Genomic DNA, 20022 nt, shown 5'->3' with positions numbered 1-20022 from the left:
ATGCTAGAAGTACAAAGTGAAGGTCTATCTGCAAACCCCCTGCTCTGGCATAGAAACATAAATCTAGGCTATTTGCTAAAGCAGCAGAAACAGCAGGATCAAGCTGGTGTTATTCAAGATAAACTCTGGAGACCACCCACACACCACCCTCTCTAAACTCCTGACCTGCCTTCACCCTCTCTGCTCCAGCCCAGCAGCCACCTTGCACCTCCACAGGATGCCCACCAGGGCTACCTCTCATTTCTGTTGCATGTCCCCTACTCAGGGATGCCATTTTTGACCATTTAAAATTAAAACACTCCCTCCCAGGGTGCTTTTCAGATGATAAGAATGTCCTATGTCTTGATTTTGGAGGTGGTTTCACAAGTGTATACATCTGTCAAAACTCAAATTGTGAACTTCAAATGGGTGCAGTTTATATTATTATACATAAATTAAACCTCAATAAGTTGTTTTTTTAAATGGGCTGCAAACAATCTAATAAAAATGTGTATGTGGTCATGTTTTTATACATTGGATTAAGATATTAGGTTATTATGTATGAAATGTCTAATTTCCTTAAGTATTACGTTTGACAGTTGATATCTCAGACATTTCACTTTGACACTTTTTGTTTTATCTTTACTGTGAAGGTACAGCCTCAGTCTTTCAAACACACATTTTGGCTTGTGATTATCTTTCAAAAATTTTTTAGAGCAATTTTTGTGAAACCATGGATAAGTCAAAAATTCGTGTTATTTTCTAATATGAGTTTTGTCCTGGAACCAGTGCAGCACAGACAGCTCGAAATATCAATGAAGTGTTTGGGAAGGATGTGACTAATGAGCGCACAGTACGATGGTTTCAGAAGTTCCATTGGTCCTGGTTGTTTTAATCTTGGAAAAGAGCCACGTGGGTGACCTGAGATAAAAGTGGATAATGATGAGCTGAAAGCTGTAGTCGAAGAGAATCCATCTCAACCTACATCTGAATTAGCAGCACGTTTGACATTACTATTGCAACAATATTAGACCATTTGAAACAAATTGGCAAGGTAAAGAAACTGGATAGATGGGTTGCACATGAATTAAATGAGCATCAGAAGAGAATGCATCTCGAAGCTTGCCTTTCTTTGCTGTCATGACATAAAGGCAAACCATTTCTACACCATATTGTTACATGTGAAAAATGGATTCTTTTTGACAATCGCAAGCATTCAGCACAATGGCTGGGTAAAGATGAAGTGCCGAAACCCAGTCCAAAACCAAATATTCATCAGAAAAAGCTACTGCTATTTGTTTGGTGGTCCAGCACTGGTATCATCCACTACAGCTTCATGAAACCTGATCAATCGATCGATTGCAGCGGTTGTCTACTGCACCCAGGTGGACGAAATGAGGAGGATGCTTGTGACTAAGCAGATTGGTCAACAGAGACAGGCCAATCCTCTTGTGAGATGACACTTGACCACATGTCACACAATCAACATTGCTCAAACTACAGCAACTGGCCTTGGAAACTCTGTCATCCACCGTATTCACCAGACCTTGCACCAACTGACTACCACTTCTTCCAGGCTTTGGACCACTTCTTGCATGGAAAAATACTCAATTCTCAACAAGCTGTGGAAAACACCTTTTGGGTTTTCATCGACACTCACTCTCCAGGCTTCTTCACTCCTGGCATAAACAAGCTACTGTTAAGATAGCAAAACTGGGCTGGGCGCAGTGGCTCACGCCTGTTATCCTAGCACTCTGGGAGCCCGAGGCGGGAGGATCGCTCAAGGTCAGGAGTTTGAGACCAGCCTGAGCAAGAGCGAGACCCCATCTCTACTAAAAATAGAGAGAAAGTAGCCAGACAACTAAAAAATATATAGAAAAAATTAGCCGGGCATGGTGGCGCATGCCTGTAGTCCCAGCTACTTGGGAGGCTGAGGCAGTAGGATTGCTTGAGCGCAGGAGTTTGAGGTTGCTGTGAGCTAGGCTGATGCCACGACACTCTAGCCCAGGCAACACAGTGAGACTCTGTCTCGGGGGAAAAAAAAAAAAAAAGGCAAAACTGTGCCAATAGTTTAGGCACATACTTTGATTAATTGTACTGCTTCTTGTTTAAGATATAATAAACGAAACTTTTGATTCGAAATCGGACATTTGATATTTAATGACCTAATATATGCCTATTTTAAAAGTTATGACTTTAAAACAGAATAAACAACATTGATATTTCTGAGTAAGGAGGATTTTTTATCAGTCAGCAAAATTTTAGCTTAGAATTTCTTGAGAATATGGTACTTTGTTTCTCATGACTTAATTCTCAAATTTTAGAAGGTGGAGCAATTTTAGGTCTCCCATTTGTTCATAATTTGTGCTTTATCTTTGACGGTATTTTTATGTTTTAAAGAGTTTTAGGGTAGTTTTTCATGTAAGAGTGTTTAGAGAAAAATGTTTAATCCATGTAGCTAGTTTCTAGGTTGTTTTATGCATTCGTGGGTCCTGTTTGGTCTCTGAAAATCAAATTGTATAGATCTTTTATTAATACCAACAATTTTGTCTTTGGCATGCTGTTCTTCTGCAGATGTGCAGACTGGTTCTCCTAGTCAAATGGTGCTTTGTAGCTCTGGAAGTCTGTGGTGCTCTGCAGTTTTTGGTTTGAACTGTGACATTCATGCTTTGTGGGCTTCATGGTGGAGTGTGCTACCTAAACCCAGTGTACCGTGGAATCAGATAACTTGAGCTAGCTGTTGAAATGTAGCATTGTCTCTCGTTCCACAGTCACCACCCTTCATGCTGACTGCTTCTTTTCTGCCCCAGGGAACGATCAGCGTTGGAGTAGATGCCACTGACCTTTTTGATCGCTATGATGAGGAGTATGAAGATGTATCGGGAAGTGGCTTTCCACAGATTGAAATTAATAAAATGCACATATCCCAGTCCATTGAGGTAAAGCACACAGACACCTCTCCGAGTACAGCAAGGGCTCGAGTTAATGAGGCGCAACACAGCAAGCAGCTGGAATGAGAGTCTGCTTAGGGTTTTTCTCATCTTTATTTATGAAAGGATGCAATTAGCAGCTTAAAAAAAAAAAAAAAGAAAGAAAGAAAAGAGCTCCAGTTACAGCCTTGTGCATTACTGCTTTGCTGGCAGATTAACCAGCTGAGTGTGGGGCTGAGGGTGCTTAGCTTCCAAGGTCTCAGGTCTCTCCAGTTAGTTCATGGTCTGAGAGAGGTCAAAGCATAGGTCACAGTGATTTTAGGAGAGAAAGCAGACCTCCATGGATAATGCTAACAACCGGTTTTAATTTCAAGGTATACTTTATTAGGTGCAGCTCTGCACCCCAAGACTTGGGGTGAAGAAAATGTCACCTTTCTGCCCACTCTGCCAATGTGGCAAAGTCAGGCCATTCTCTGTGAGGGTTGTAGTAGGTCTCTGCCTCCTCAGCTCATTCATTTATTCTCAAATGCATCAGCCAACAACATGGAGTCCTAACTCAGGGAAGCTTGCCCCTTCTTGGAGCTACCAGAGTCAGTTAATACAGCCATGGGAAGGTCTTCAGTCCCTTCCAGAACCTCAAGCAAGGACTGGAGAGGCCCAGACATCCCACAGTGGGAAGGCACTTAGGGAAGGTGCTGTGCAAGCCAATTTCATTGTTACACTAAGAACCCAGCATTTAGCCCTGTGTTTCCCCTTAGTGTTGTGAAATTTGGTCATTAAAGCTTTTGAAAAACATTATCTTCATGGCTACATGCAGTCCAAATAACAGAGTGAGAGAAAAGTAGTTGAGATAATTGCATATCCCTGTGTACTTCTTTTTTTGTTTGTTTGTTTATTTTTGGTTTTTTGGGTTTTTTTGAGACACAGTCTCACTCTGTTGCCCGGGCTAGAGTGCCGTGGCGTCAGCCTAGCTCACAGCAACCTCAGACTCCTGAGCTCAAGCAATCCTACTGCCTCAGCCTCCCGAGTAGCTGGGACTACAGGCATGCACCACCATGCCCGGCTAATTTTTTCTATATATATATTTTAGTTGGCCAGATAATTTCTTTCTATTTTTAGTAGAGACGGGGTCTCACTCTTGCTCAGGCTGGTCTCGAACTCCTGACCTCGAGCGATCCTCCCGCCTCGGCCTCCCAGAGTGCTAGGATTATAGGCGTGAGCCACCGAGCCCAGCCCCCTGTGTACTTCTGAACTGCAGTCATCTGCACCTTTGGCCTTATACTTACAATGAATTCATTAGGCTGCTTTCACCAGCACTTCCTATTGCTTTGACTCATTTAATATATTACCAGCAAGTATCATTTCCTAGGCACCCTTGACAGCTACAGACACAGCCATCCTCTCTGGAAGCCTCTCGACCCAGAACGGGAATGGAGGGGGCTCCATTAACTTTGCACTCAGACGAGTCACTTCCGCAAAGGGATGGGGAGAGGTAAGAATGGCGATTTGGCTGGGTTGTGTTGTCCATGCAGAGCCTTATTTCTGAACATTTACACTTTAAAAACTAACCCTCAAACTGACCCAGAGTTGGCCCCATTCTTGTGTAACAGGGCACCAAGTGTCAAACTTCCATAAGTTGACTGGCCACAGAAGAAAAATATGTCTCATTTCTAAGGAGTCCTGTCAGTCTTCTAACAGCTGAAAATTAGGATAAAAACAAGATTTCCTTTGAGATGCCAACTTCCAGAAATCCAACCTGTAGAAACTCAGCATCTTTGTTCCCTTTTTTGAGCAAAAGCCTGTGAGCTAATGCTTTTCCTGCACAATGCAGAAGGCAGGTACCTTGCTTCAGTGCTCTGGTCCACTGATGGGTGGTCACTTAGCAGCCAATTCTGCTGAGCAAATTGAGCTGCATCAAATTAACATTGAAGAGTTCCCTTGAAAGTCACCCAGACTGGTAAATGAGGCAGCTATAATCGGCTGCAACTTCCCAGGCCATGCAAGTGTGGAAATGCTGGTGGGCTTTAACATCAGACCCCCAAGAACCATCTCCAGTCACCGGTGATGCCTCCCGGGCAGAATGGAAATGCGAAGGCGTTGCCCGCATGGTGGGGACTGGGGGGCACCTGACTGCGCAGAGCTCTGCAGACGGGGCTCTGCTGCAGGGAGGGGTGGGGAGCCTGAGTCAGGAAGTCGAGGATCAGAGGCTGGCAGCTTTTTCTTTGGAGGGGCCCCTTTCTGAAACATGCGCCATTGAAACCTGGGCTCCCTTGAGTCTGTGGCAGCAGACAGCTCCATTTGGGAAAGGTTAAGATGAGATATTAAGAATCTTCCATCCTCTTCTTTTAAAGCCCTGGCAAAGAGTATTGAATTAAATGAAGAAATCATAACTAGAGATGCATACCTGAGCCTGGGGTGCTGCTCCGAGATAAAAACGCCACTAATACTTTCTTTTTCCTTTCCTAACAGTTGGAATTTGGAGCTGGAGACCTACAGGGGCCTTTATTTGGCCTCAAGCTGTTCCGCAATCTCACACCAAGATGGTAAATATAAGAGATAGATCCTCTTTGGTGGTCTTTGTTGGTTTAGGAGACTAGAACTGTGTATCCTTTCTATCACAGTCACCGGCGCTATCTTGTCTGTCCTGCGAGGTTACTGAGCACGTCGGGCAGTTGCCGTGCTGGCATGAAGCCCAGGCAGTGTGCGGGTGGGGGGAGCACCAGATCCTTGTCCCAGCCCCAGCCAGGCTTCGCCCTCCATGGTGTGCACTTTCCCCACCTGTGCCACGAGGCGATGTCCGCAAAGTGCCTTCACGGGGAAGTTAGTTAGCAGGCTGAAATACTTAAGGACTTGTGGATCATTTCTTTGTCCCAGAGGATGTCAGACTGCCCAGTTATCAGGTCAGTTGACATATGCCAGACATGCCCAGCCTCTGCTTCCTGTCATCTCTGCTGCTGCTGTGATGTCACACTCCTAGAACTATACATTCCGGTCCCTTCTAGAATGACAGCAGTGTCCTTATTTCCCATATGGTGTGGGCTGGGTTGTCTGTGTGAGCTCAGATAATAGAATTGGGTGGAAAGTAAAGAAAATCTCTTTCCTCTGGGAGGAAGATATAGCTGAAGGAGTCCTGGAATGGGGTACATGTGTGATAAGAAAGTTATTACACTTGCGATGGGACGTGTATCTGCATGCTTGCCAGGCTCTGCAGGGTACGACCCAGTCCCTGCCCGCCAGTGTGGTCATTCAGTGCACAGGGCATGGGGTAGGGGGTACAGGCAAGTTCACAGGTCAGTCTGACCCAGGGAGAGTGAGGGACGAGTGCATGGGACCAAGAGGACATGGCCTGTGGGGTGGGTGCAGGCCTCAGCCAAAGCGGTGCCTCCAGGCAGAGCGTGAAGATGGAAAGGGCCTCGGCGTGCCACCATCGGGGAATCACCTGGGTACCGCTCTCAAATGTCTAAGAAGGGGACAGGGATTCGTACTTCTAACCAGACTGTCAGGTGATACAGTGTATCATTTGTGTACACATGTCAGCATTGTCCTGACCTTGTCTGCTTAGAACTGTCACCTCAGATGCTGGTTAGAAGCCAAATCAAGTCCTCTGAGGGAGGAGCCTGGGAATCTGGTTTTTTCAAGCAGTCCAGGTGATTCCTAAGGTCAGACAAATTCCGGAGACACTTAGTTGAGGAAAACCTTCTGGCCATTTTCTGGTAGAGCCCGAGTGTCTGTTCACTGGGTCTAGGGTCTCGGGCTGGCCGGTCATCCACTTGTTACAGGTTTGGAGATTGAATTTTGTTGTAGTACCCAGAGGTTATTAGACTTGAGAGTGCAGATTTACAGGTGAAGATACTGACTGGTTTGTAAAAGGGAGTGCCAGTTCATCCGTGTGCAGCGCCCAGACCAGCTCCGCGCGCCTGCTGTTCAGAACTCCGTGATCCTTGGCTCACGTTACAGGCCTCCCTCCATTTACAGTGGGGTTGTGTCCTGATAAGCCATCGTAAGTCAAAAATATTTTGAGTCGAAAATGCATTTAATGCTCTGATAAACCTTTCATGATGTCGAAAAATCAGAAGTGGAACATCGATCGTTAAGTGGGTACCGTCTGTATTTGTGAGTCCAGACTGCACTTGAAAGGCTACTCGTGGGAGCCGGGTGTGGTGGCTCACGCCCGGAATCCCAGCCACTCAGGAGCCCGAAGCAGCAGGATCACTTGAGCCCGGGAGTTTTTTATACCAGCCTGGGTGACATAGTAAGACCCCATCTCTTTTTATAAAAAGATTGCTTGTTTGTGGAATCAGATTGACAAAGGCAGACAGGGGCACGGCCGATCCCCCTGCCCAGAGTCTCTGTTTCTCTCTCTAGGACAGTGCTGGACAAAATGCTCCATCTCCCTGGTGAAACAAGGATCTCATCTGACTTTGATTCTTTCAAATTACACTCTGTGACTTTCTCTTAGAATTCTAGGGGTGGCTTTTTCCCTCTCTCCTCCCTGCTTGCTCCCCAACTCCAGTGTGACTTGAGTGTGGAATAAATGAGAGAAAATGTTGGGTCGGGGCCCTGGAGTGGAGAGTTAGTTCTTCATTCGTTTGGCCTTGGGAAGCTACTAGAAATGAGTAAAGGAGTGATCAGGATAAGAGCTATGTTTATTGTTACTTTAATGACAAAAGCATCACCTCCGGAGTTTAGAAAGGAGAGAAAGAAACTAATCTTAGGCAATTGTGTGAGTGCTGGTCTTTTTACTAGAGAAAGCAGCTGTTTATTCACCTTGCAACACCTTGGATGAAGTCCCGTGAGTTCCTTTGTTAGTGAAATGAAATACCCCTCTTTAACCAGAAGATGGGGCTGGACTCCGTTGAAACAAGCCGCAGAGGCCCTTCCTGGAACCGGTTTCCTGTGCTCGCTTTGCTGGTAGCTTCAGTCTGTAGTACACACTGTGGATGTACATCAGAGCCACATGGGCGGTTTTCTAAAAATACACTGATGCCTGGGCCCCTGCCCAGGAATTCCGATTTAATTGGTCTGGGGAGTGCTCTCGGTAAGTGGTTCTCAAACTCCGCTGCACATTTGAATCTTCTGGAAGACTTTTCAGCCTATACCAAAGCAATCAGAATGCCTGGGGGAGGAGCCAGCCGTCAGTGTTGTTTTTAGATCAGCCAGGTGAGTCCACTGTGCAGCAAAGCTTGGGAACCATCACCCTGGGCCATGTCACTAGCAGACCTCCCCAGGTGATTCCAGCTTGCGGCAGGACTGCCTCTACTGGCTTAGGACTGCAGATGTCCAGGTGCCCCTTTGGTCTTAGATAAAGCTGGAGTGGATGTGGGGCGGATCTCCTGGGAGGATTGCTGGAAGGATCTGCCCATCGCCCTCCCTCTTCCTCATATGGGTGGAGGCCTGGTCTCCTGCCTTCCCTTGCTGGCAGCTGGCCCAGGAATTCATAGATGTGATAGTGAGCAAGATCCTGGCCTGGCAGAGAGAAGGTGACAAAGAACAGCTGAGAGCAGGTGCCATCCAGGACCCTTTCTCTCTCTGTGTCCCCCCAGCTTTGTGACGACAAACTGTGCTCTGCAGTTTTCATCCCGTGGAATCCGGCCTGGCCTTACCACTGTCCTAGCTCGGAACCTGGACAAGAACACCGTGGGCTACCTGCAGTGGCGATGGGGTATCCAGTCGGCCATGAATACTAGCATCGTCCGGGACACTAAAACCAGCCACTTCACTGTGGCCCTGCAGGTGAGCCAAGGAGCTGCCATCTCCTGAGGACAGAGCTCCAGGCACTCAGTCGGGTGCCCTGCTTGGGTCTCAGTCCCCGTGGAGGCCTGACGGGCAGGCTCTGGTTGCCCACACTCAGGAGTGACCTGTTGGAAGCTTCACAGAGTGTTGAGATAATGTTCTCAGGCACCCAGGGTAGCTGTGTCCGGATTATCCTAAAGCAAAATGACATTTTAACATCTGGTGGGAGAAGCCCACAGAATTCAGGTGGGAGCACTGGTTGGTAAATGAAGCCCTAAAGCAGAATCGTGCACTCAGATGCCACCCTGGCCAGGCAGTGAGTGAAGGAGGCCAGGCAAGGGCTGGTGAATGAGAGGCCACCCCTCAAAGGCCACTGTCACCAACTGCTGCCACTAGGAGCACAGGCTCAGTGTTGCCAGAGTTTTTATTTTTCACGAGAAGCTAAAAAACTGGGTTTTTATGTGCAATCTCCCAGTTTTTAAATACTGGCTACTAGGAAATTTTCACACACTTGTGCAGCTGCCAGATAGTGGCTGCTGCCTTAAAGGCCTGCAGAGTAGATGCCCAGAGCTGGTGGGCGGCTGGCCGGGCACCCCCACCCTGCCCACAGAGTTGCACGTGCGTGTGCCCCCTGTCTCCTCAGCTGGGGATCCCTCACTCCTTTGCACTGATCAGCTATCAGCACAAGTTCCAGGATGACGATCAGACTCGCGTGAAAGGATCCCTCAAGTAAGTGCTGGCCTGGCTAACACGCAGGCGTCCTGGTCTGCGTGGGTGTTTCCCCTGGGGAGCGGTTGGCATAAGGCACCCGCTCGTGTGAATGTCTTCGTGTGTGTGGCGTTTCTTGAGAGCCTCCTATGGGGACGCTGTGGGGATTTAACACGCTGCAGTCCCAGCCCTTGAGGAACCCGAGAGTCAGATGGAAGAACTGGACCGTGGATGTCCCAGCTTTGTTCTGTCAATGACCGAGGGCACTGAACATGAATCCGTTCCCTGTGGGTGGTGGGGATGGGATGGGGACCCGGTCTCTTCTCAAGTGGACAGCTGCCCATGGGGTGGTGAATGAGAAGGACACAGGTGGTGACTGCAGTCTGCTCCCTGCAGGGCAGGCTTCTTTGGGACCGTGGTGGAGTACGGGGCCGAGAGGAAGATCTCCAGGCACAGCGTTCTGGGTGCAGCTGTCAGCGTTGGAGTCCCACAGGGTGTTTCCCTCAAAGTCAAGTAAGTTGAGCTCGGATCTTTCCAGCCAAAGAATGTCTGGCAGCTTCACTCAGCTAGGCTGAACTAAGTTAAGGGTGAAATAGCCTTTGCTTTGTAATTTTGTCCTCAGAGATACAGTTGCTTCTATCTTTGGTGCCTGAGCAAATGTGAAGGAATAGAGATCCAGTATTGAGTCAGTGAAGTCTGAAGCTCTGCCCCTCAGGCGTGCACCGGCCCTCCCTGATGTCACTGGACGGTGGCCAGGGCAGCCCACACCTCCTTAAGACACAGCATCAGTTCATGCCTCTCACCAGAGGGTTTCCATCAGCACACACCCTTGCTCCCCCTGCTCCATGTGGGCTCACTGCCCTCCTGTCTCCTTAGTTCTTCAAAAGACTTGCTTGTATTCACTCACGTTCGTTTCATTTCTCTCTGAACCCACTTCAGTCAGGCTGTCTTTCCCAGCCCTCTCTACAAACGGCCTTTCTCAGTCATCAGTGGGGCGCCCTCCCTCACATGTCAGATCAGAGGGTTGTTTTTTTTTTCTTTTTTCCTTTTTAAGAGACAGGGTCTCACGCTGTCACCCAGGCTGGAGTGCCGTGGCCTGATCATAGCTCGCTTCGGCCTCCAACTCCTGGGCTCAAGGGATCCTCCTGCCTCAGCTTCTCAAGTACCTGGGACTACAGGCGCACACCACTGTGCCCAGCTAATTTTTTATTTTTTGTAGAGATGGGGTCTTGCTGTGTTGCCCTGGGGGATCTCAAACTCCTGGGCTCAAGCGATCCTCCTTCCTCAGCCTCCTGAGTAGCTAGGACTACAGGTGCATGCCATGACACCCGGCTAATTTTTTTATTTTTTGCAGAGGCGGGGTCTCACTGTGTTGCTCAGGCTGGTCTTGAACTCCTGGCCTCAAGTGATCCTCCTGCCTCGGCCTCCCAAAGGGCTGGGATTACAGGCATGAGTCGCTGTGCCTGGACCTTTGTTTAGCTTTTTAAAATTGAACCTAGGCTGGGCACAGTGGCTCACGCCTGTAATCCTAGTACTCTGGGAGGCCGAGGCGGGTGGATCATTTGAGCTCAGGAGTTCAAGACCAGCCTGAGCAAAAGTGAGACCCCATCTCTACTAAAAAATAAAAAGAAATTAGCTGGACAACTAAAAATACATAGAAAAATTTAGCCAGGCATGGTGGCGCATACCTGTAGTCCCAGCTACTTGGGAGGCTGAGGCAGAAGGATTGCTTGAACCCAGGAGTTTGAGGTTGCTGTGAGCTAGGCTGACGCCACAGCACTCTAGCCAGGGTGACAGAGCGGGACTCTGCCTCAAAAAAAATAAAATAAAATAAAATTGAACCTTAGGTTATTAATTTGATGTCTTCCTTTCTAATATAAACATTTAAGGCTATAAATTTCCCTTTATCCCATAAATTTTGATATGTTGTATTTTTATTATTCAACTGAATAAACTATTTTCCAGTTCTACTTTTAGAAATATATTGCTTCATTTGCAAATACATAGGTTTTTTTCTAAATATCTGATTATTACTGATTTCTAATTTAATTTCACTTTGGTCAGAAAACATATTCTATATGATTCTAGTCTTTTTGAATATATTGAGACTTGTTTCATGGCCCAACATATAATTGATCTTGGTGAATATGCCATGTGCAATTGAAAAGAATGTTCTACAGTTGTTAGAGGTAGTGTTCTTTAAATACCAATTAGATCAAGATGATTGACAGCATTGTTCAGAATTTTTATGACTTTTCTGATTCTTGGGGAATTGGTCTCTAAGTTGCTGAGAGAAGACTGTTAACATCTCCAGCTGTGATTGTGGGATTCTCTATTTGTCCCTTTGTTAATTTTTGCTTATTTTGAAGTTCTGTTATTAGATACATACATTTTTATTATTATATCTTCCTGATGTGTTGACCTCCTTATTATAAAATGTCCCTCTTTATTTCTAACAATAGCAGACTTTTTCTTGAAGTCTACTTTATCTGATATTGGTATAGCTACTCTAATGTTCTTACGCTGTTTACATCGTTTGTCTTTTTATGTCCCTTTTACATTTGGTCTGCGCTGTGTTTGTATTTGGCCGTCTCCTGCGCAGCGTGTAGTCGGGTCTTGCTTTTCCATTCATACAGTCTTTTACTTTTTAATTGGCAAGTGTCGTAATGGTTAATGTAACTATTAGTACAGTTGGACTTACGCCTGCCAATTTTATCATTTGTTTTCTATTTGTCCCTTCTGATTTTTGTTCCTCTAACCCTCTTCTTCTGCCTTCTTTTTGTATTAGTTGAATATTTTTAGTATTTCTTTTTAATTTATCTGTTGGCATTTTAGTGATACCTTTTGCATTTTTTTTTAAGTTACGATAGGGATTACAATACACATTACTAACCTTTCGTGGTCTATTTCAAGGTACTATTGTATTACATATAAAATGAAAGAACCTCAAAAACTTCTAGGTCCATTTTCCTTCTCCCCATGTCCTAAAAATATGTTTCCTTCTGGTGTTAGTTTCTTTGGCCCGAAGAACTTTTTTTAGCTTTCTTATAGCTGTGAGTCTCCCAGTGGATGCCCTCTTAGTAATCTTTAACCGGAAAATGTCTCATTTTTCCTTTATTCTGCTTTTATTTTTGTTCATTTATATTTTATCTATATACATTTTATATATATATATATATATATATATATATAAAATTATATATATGGATTTTGGGGGTTTTTTTGTTTTTTTGTTGTTTTTTTTTTTTTAAAAGAGACAGGGTTTTATTTATTTACTCTGTCACCCAGGCTGGAGTGCAGTGGCCCAATCATGGCTCACTGCAACCCTGAGCTCTTGGGCTCAAGCAGTCCTCCCCCCTCAGCCTCCTGAGTAGCCAGGACTACAGGGGTGTGCACCACCACACCCAGCTAATTTTTTTGTTTTGCAAAGACAGAGTCTAGTGATGTTGCCCAGGCTGGTCTCAAACTCCTGGCCTCATGCAATCCTCCTGCCTAGGCGTCCCAAAGTGCTGGGATTATAGGCATGAGCCACTGTAACTGGCCTCTTTTTCATTCTTTAGAAGCATATTTTCATTCTTTAGAAGCCTTTTTTCATATATGTCTTCGGGCATAGTTAATAATGGCTGCTTAAAATCCTTATCCACTAATTGCAACATCTGGATCATCTGGGATTGGCCTCTGTTTATTTTTCTCGTGTGTGTGTGTGTGTGTGTGTGTGTGCGCGCGCGCGCGCGCGCACATGCACGTATGTATAGAAAGGAGTTTGTATTATATACTGAGTATTACGAATGATATATTGTAGAATGTATGGTAGGAACTGTATTCTTTTGTTTCTCCAAAAAGTATTGATTTTTCATTTTAGAAGACAGTTAATTTGGCTGAATTCAGACTGCAAACTCTGACGCACCTGTGGTGGCAGCAACCAGAAACCTCAGTCGAATGATTTTAGCCTTAGCTCGGCCACTCGACAGATCCGGGGTCGGCTGGAGATTTGCGCCACATTCATATACACAGTTTGGTGCTCCGCATCTCTGGCTTTCTTTATGGGGGACTGTTCTCCTTTCTAGCTGCCATGGTTATCCCAAACTCTGAGCTCTGGTTCTTCAATCTAATATGACTGCAAGTGTCTTTCCAAGTTTTAGCCAGCCCAGATGGTACTGACTGAGACTTACTCTCAGGCTAAAAGCTGTTAAAAAAAAAAAAATCCAGGAAGCTTGCCAGTCCCGTTCCAGTCTTCTAAGTTGCAGCCCTCCTCCTTCAGTACCTGCTGCCTTGTAGCCTCTCTCCAGTACCGTAAAGCCTTTGTGGCCTGTATGTGGCCCAGAGTTCACAGACTGGTCCAATAGGAGCTACTCAGCCATTACTGGAAGCAGAACCTCCGTAACTTGCTAACTTTTGAATTCTTCACAAACTTATTTCAAATGTGATTCTGTCTCCATTCCCCTCTTCTAGGGCTTCTGACCTAATGCAACTATAGGGGACGTTTACTGTGGCAAAGCATTACCCTGTTGTATTGACCTCTGACCCTGAGGTCAGAGTGAGGACAGTTCTTCTGTCACATTGTCAAATCCAGCAGCCAAACTTTAGGGAACCAGCAAAGGGGAGTGGCTTATGAAACAAGCAGATTTCTGGGCTCCTGTTAACTTGTGTTCCGTGGATCTGAGCGAGATTTTCCTGTGACTGACTCCCCTGTGACTCTTTCCTGGGAAACCTAACTCGTCCTGGGTGTTCTGTGTTTCCCCCGCCCAGGTTAAACAGGGCCAGTCAGACATACTTCTTCCCCGTCCATCTGACAGATCAGCTTCTGCCCAGCGCCGTGTTCTACGCCACCGTCGGGCCTCTCGTGGTCTACTTTGCTATGCACCGTCTGATCATCAAACCATACCTCAGGGCTCAAAAAGAGAAGTGAGTTTATAACATGCCATGGGAATGTCACTAAGCCCTGTGCTTCAGTGTCCTCGTCTTTAAAATGGAAATAACAACAGAATCTACCCCACAGGGTTATTAGGAAAATTAAATTAATTGATACATGTAAAGTGCTTAGCGTAGTGTCTGGGCCATGCAGAGTACTCAGTGAATGTTAACTGTGTTTTCATCATCAGTAGTAGGACCGATGTCATCCCTTCATCTGTCATTCCTACTTTCGGAAAGGACTAGAGTTGGTTTATAAAATTAAGACTCTAAACCATGACCCCAAGAAGTAAAAAGTTTTCCTTTTTCTCATTCTAATCATTTCTTTCCTGCCTCTGAGTTTCGGAGGAATGAGTTCTGGGTTCTTATATAAGGGGACGTGCATTAACTATAGACTTGGAAGTCACAGAAATGCAATGTATTTTGCAGTTTCCTATAATCCACTGGGGCATAACATTAAATCTAAACTCTTAGAGCATCTCTACAGAAAACTGAGGGGTGGTTTAGGTTTGTTACTTATAATGATCTAATTTAATAAAGCATTGCACTTAGAGAATCTCAGAGAAAGGAGGAAAATATCCTCCTCTGGGCTTCTCTAGCCTTTGAGTTACTATAATTCAGGGTCCTAATTTCCCCAGAGGCTTGAGGCTTGGAACAGAGAAGGTGCTGGGTCCAGTCATCTTCTGATGGGACGGGTGTGTGCTGACCCAGGTCCCTCTACTTTGCTGTAGGAAAGTGTATCTATGTGTCTAAAGTCGTATTCATTTTTCCTGTCACGGAAAGTATCATTTAATAATCCCAGACGGCTGGTGGAATCCCCTGAGATTCTTCCAGGTGGGGTCTTCTTTCCAGTGGGTGATCTGTAGGCTCCAGTGAGGAGGGGAGGCAGAGCCATCCGGGGACAAAATGAGAGGCTGCAGGCCTGTGACTAGCACACTTGCCTGAGACTGTCTTGGAAATATTTTTTAAAGTTTTAGAACTAGAAATCCAGTGAGATCACAGACTGTTCGCTGGGCTCAGGTCCAGACAAGGGGCTCTGCTGGCGCACTGCTGGGCAACACCATGCTAACGTGTGGACTGTGTTCTTCTTGCATAAGGGAATTGGAGAAGCAAAGGGAAAGTGCCGCTACCGACATTCTGCAGAAGAAGCAGGAGGCGGAAGCCGCTGTGAGTGCTCCGTCAGCGCGCCCTGCCAGGCCTTCGCCCCCTCTCGACCTCTGGATTCGTCCTGCTGCTCGTGCGGGACACAGGACGCAGTGAATGCTCCTGTCTGTCCTCATGCTGGGGCTGTGTGGGAACACACTTCACACCCTGCGTGCTGGTTTGGGGGGCCTTAGGTTTTAGGCTTTTCTTCCTCAACGGCTTCATTCACCATTTTAGTCTCCATGTTGTTTCCGGGACGCAAGGCTGGGAACTTCAGTCCCTGTCCTAAAGATTGCACACAGTTCCCCTCAGCAGGTATAATAAGGGTTTTAAAAAGTGGTAGGTATTGTCCTCTGTTTCTGCCTTTTATGGACCATGAAGGAACAGAGACGTCCTGGATAAATGGCAGGCACACTCTCTGTGGTCTGAAGGGCTGAAATGCATATGCAGCACCCGGGCAGACGGCCCGCAGCGTGCCCTGGGCTGTGTGTGCAGCCCGGCCAGCATGCGCGCATCTGAGGGTCAGCACAGCTCTGCCTGGCGGAACGGTGCCATGGGAGAGCGCAGGTCGTTTCTCAAGGGGAGCTGGAGTCCAGCTGCTTGTGTGAAATCTATTTTTAAATGCTGACAACGTATTCAGTATGACTGTACTGGGTCAATGAAGCCTACCCACCCATTCACGATCCCTAGAAGGGGAACTGAGAGGCTCTTGCTCCCTCTGGGGTCACAGGTGGGGCTCGTGGCATTTCAGGTTATGTCTTTACCTGCTGACCCCGAGCTGCCTACTCTGGAACTAAGGGTTTCAAAGCGAGCCAGTTGGGGAGCCAAGTTCTTGGGGTGTCCTGCTCTCTCCCTTACCCTGAGCCAGGTGTGTTGGCGTGGACATGGGCTGCATGTCTGCAGCCCTCTGAGCAGGTGGAACAAACCCTCTGGGGCCCTAACGGTGGTCACCCTCTTTCTTTGGCAGGTTCGGTTGATGCAGGAATCCGTCCGAAGGATAATCGAGGCAGAGGAGTCCAGAATGGGTGAGAAGGCATGTCCTCTCGGGGGCCAGGGTGGGCGCTGGGGGCCTGCGGCTGCTCAGGGCGCATGCCTGCCTCTGCGCTGACCGAGTCCATCCGCAGGGCTCATCATCGTGAACGCCTGGTACGGGAAGTTCGTCAACGACAAGAGCAAGAAAAACGAGAAGGTGAAGGTGATCGACGTGACTGTGCCCCTGCAGTGCCTGGTGAAGGACTCGAAGCTCATCCTCACAGAGGCCTCCAAGGTACCACATGCCAGCCACCACGTGCCACGTGCTCGCAAGATCCAGACAGAAAGCAGCAGCTTGGGGTGTAGGTTCAGGCTGACAGGGACAGTCGCGGCCCCTTGCCCTGGAATCTTTCATGCTGCCAGCACGCAGACAGTGTCCACACCGAGCTGTTTACTCCATCCATGCATCTATCCACCCACCCAAGTCTTTACCGAGCCCCTGCCATGTGCCGGCACAGCACAGACAGAACGCGCATCTGCCTTCATGGCGTCGGCGTTCTATTTGTTGTTGCCTTGTTCCAGAAAGAGCATGAGGTCACTTGTAACGTGTAAGTCTCACCTCTGGAGCCTGGGGCATGGACTGTCTGGAATTAACATGCAGGTTAGCTGAGGCCAAAGAACTCCTGACTCCTGAAGACGTCGTCCAGCGTCTCTGTCTCAGCAGGGCGTCTGTGAAGACAGGGGTCTGTTTACCGTGAGGAAGGGGCCGCTATTGAGAGGCACGTCTAGAACTACACGGGCAACTTTTTGAGATTCTCATTTCTTTTGCTTCAAGCTCCAAAGTTTGCATCTTCCACGCTGTACCCGAGGTGGTAGTAGGGAGGAGTTCGTGCTGGGTCTCGAACTGTCTTTAGAGTAACACTCTGTCGGTTGCAGGCTGGGCTGCCTGGGTTTTATGACCCGTGTGTGGGTGAAGAGAAGAACCTGAAAGTGCTTTATCAGTTCCGAGGTGTCCTGCATCAGGTGATGGTGCTGGACAGTGAGGCCCTTCGGATACCAAAGCAGTGTGAGTAGCTGCCCCTTTGCAGTCACCTGCCATGGGCACCTGCCGGGGGCAGAGACATCAGAGTGGCTGCTCAGCGTGTGGGCTGATGACCACTGTCCCTCGGTTGTCCACCTGGGATCAGGGAGGCCAACCGGCTGGGCTTCCTGTCTCGCCCAGAGCCCATGATTTGTGCCCTGAGGGGACTTTAGCCTTCACGGTGGAATTAGAATGAGCTCTTTGCTTGGCCACTCCAGCTTTGATGGCTGGGCAGGAAAGCAAACCTCCATGTTCCAGAAGCAGCTGATTCTGGGCAGCGTGTGCTCTGCCCGGTCACGGGCCCAGACAGCTGCTGGTCCATCGGATGGCTGCTGCACCCCTCAAGTATCAATAGAAAGGAGCGTGGGCCGGGCGCGGTGGCTCACGCCTGTAATCCTAGCACTCTGGGAGGCCGAGGTGGGCGGATCGTTTGAGCTCAGGAGTTCGAGACCAGCCTGAGCAAGAGCGAGACCCCATCTCTACTAAAAATAGAAAGAAATTATATGGACAGCTAAAAATATATATAGAAAACAAAAAAATTAGCTGGGCATGGTGGTGCATGCCTGTAGTCCCAGCTACTCGGGAGGCTGAGACAGGAGGATCGCTTGAGCTCAGGAGTTTGAGGTTGCTGTGAGCTAGGCTAACGCCACGGCACTCACTCTAGCCTGGGCAACAGAGTGAGACTCTGTCTCAAAAAAAAAAAAAAAAAAAAGGAGCGTGGAAACGGTCACCTTCTGATGGCCTGTGTCTGTCTTGTCTTTTACAGCTCACAGGATCGACACAGATGGATAAACTGCTTGAGAACCAGATTTTTAAAAGGCTGCAAAAAATCTTGTCCTGGGAGTCTACAAATTTGGAAGCAGGGAGAAAACCCAGACATCAGATGTTTTTATTTTCTATTATTCCTATAAAAGGTGATACCGTATCAATTATGTGAAAGAACACGCAGACACCTCAGCTTTTGTAGGTGCTGTGGGTAGGACCGAGGCAGCCCCCACCCCGGACCAGACCACAGCATGGCCCATGGCTGTGTTCCCAAGGATCATGTTCCTGGAGGGACAGGCCCTGGCCCCCGACTCTCCCAAGTCCCCCCCAGGGTCTTCAGCATGTGTGCTGACTGCAGCCACTGCTGGTTGTCGGTCCTGTCTGGGGGTCTTTGTGGCACACCCTGCCCCACACCTGGGACTGTGAACTCCTAACACCACACTGACCGCGGGAAACAAACGCAAAGGCAGGCAGGCGCGCTCACGTGCTGCGGCCTCCAGATCAAGGGAGCATCTGTCTGGTCGACTTCCCAGAAACCACCTTTTTCTGCTGAAATATTACCAAGTGAATCTGGAAAGGACTGTGGGTTTATAAAACTGCTTTCTATCTGAGAACAAACGGGTTTGGAAAATTATTCTCTTTTCCCCCGCTCCCAAAGCTTTTCAAATCATTCCACCAGCCCCGCCCAGGCTAGGGACAGTGTGGTGTAACTCCTGGTCCCTGGGCCCATCCCTGTCACGGGTTGCTTCCCGTGACAGGGATGCAACAGGATGTGGGAAAACACCCGGCTGCCAGCGCATGTGAGCTGACCTGTGTCCCTCTGTCCCTGCCCCGCCAGGCGCAGCCTGGTCCGCCTGTGCCCACCACCTCCAGAGCACAGTGCTGGGATGAGGAGAGGTTTGCAGGGACAGGGCAAGCATTAGGTCAGGGGAGCGACAAGACCAGGGCTGACACGCCAAACCAAGGTGTGGACACCAGCGCCGGCCTGCGGCGCCCAGCAAGTGGCACTGCTGCTCCCACTCCTGGTGGGGCCCACCCCTGCGCACGGGGACTCCTTTTGGGGGTGTCTGTGCTCCAGGAGCCTCTCTGCACCTGCCCACTCTGGATGCACGGTGTCGCAGGCGCCAGCAGACCCTACCATAAGCAGTTACCTGAAGAGCTGAGGCCTGTCGCCTGGGTCCTGGAAGTGCCAGTGGTCACTCGCTCTTGCCGACACCTCCCAGCAGGTGCTACAAGGCCAGTGGCCACCACAGCTGGCCCTGGGGGCTGACAGCTGCTCTGGCCTCCAGCTGCCCTGAACTATTGCTAACACCAGGCTTCACTCCCTGGCACTGGTATCATAATAAACAAGAACCTCCTTCTTCCAGTTTCTAACAGCAGTTCAGGTGGTCCAATTCTGTAATAATTTATCTCCATCTTAAAAGAAAGTTTCTCTGACTGCCCCACTGACCGCGGGCCGCGCAGTACCTACCGTGTTGCATGAGCCGACTCTGGACGCGGCCTGGGCGCCCTCTGCTGCAGGCGGTTCTTTTGGGCACCAATCTCTTTGTTGTGTTCGAAGTTGTACGGAAGGCACTGTCGTACCACAATAAACCTTTCCTGAAAGCTGAGGATAGTATCTTTCAGTTTATCCGTGTGTTCTGCCACAGCACCCGAGCAGCTGGGACACAGGCACGCACCACCGCGCCCGGCCTGCGTGTTCGGTTCTAGGAGTGAGCAAAGGGAGTGCCCCTCCCTGGAGGCCTCTCCGTCCAACGTCTGTTCTTCACTGGTCAACCCCATTTAGACCATGAGGCTTAA

At 48.2% G+C, this 20022-nt stretch overlaps 1 protein-coding gene across 1 annotated transcript in view; it reads left to right on the top strand.

Moving 5' to 3' along the window:
• Positions 1–20020, top strand: part of DNAJC11 (DnaJ heat shock protein family (Hsp40) member C11) — a 64502-nt gene extending 44482 nt beyond the window's left edge. The window contains exons 5-16 of the mRNA XM_069479285.1: positions 2790–2918; positions 4279–4401; positions 5379–5452; positions 8453–8642; positions 9286–9371; positions 9747–9863; positions 14100–14255; positions 15359–15428; positions 16372–16429; positions 16529–16671; positions 17313–17442; positions 18224–20020. Of these exons, the coding sequence (XP_069335386.1) occupies positions 2790–2918; positions 4279–4401; positions 5379–5452; positions 8453–8642; positions 9286–9371; positions 9747–9863; positions 14100–14255; positions 15359–15428; positions 16372–16429; positions 16529–16671; positions 17313–17442; positions 18224–18249 (1302 nt within the window). The 3' untranslated portion in view covers positions 18250–20020. The remainder of the gene's footprint in view (positions 1–2789; positions 2919–4278; positions 4402–5378; positions 5453–8452; positions 8643–9285; positions 9372–9746; positions 9864–14099; positions 14256–15358; positions 15429–16371; positions 16430–16528; positions 16672–17312; positions 17443–18223) is intronic.
• Positions 20021–20022: the final 2 nt, after the last annotated feature.

This window comes from Eulemur rufifrons, chromosome 8 (genome assembly GCF_041146395.1).
Source record: "Eulemur rufifrons isolate Redbay chromosome 8, OSU_ERuf_1, whole genome shotgun sequence".
NCBI classification, from domain to species: domain Eukaryota; kingdom Metazoa; phylum Chordata; class Mammalia; order Primates; family Lemuridae; genus Eulemur; species Eulemur rufifrons.
This window is presented reverse-complemented; position numbering and strand designations above follow the sequence as displayed.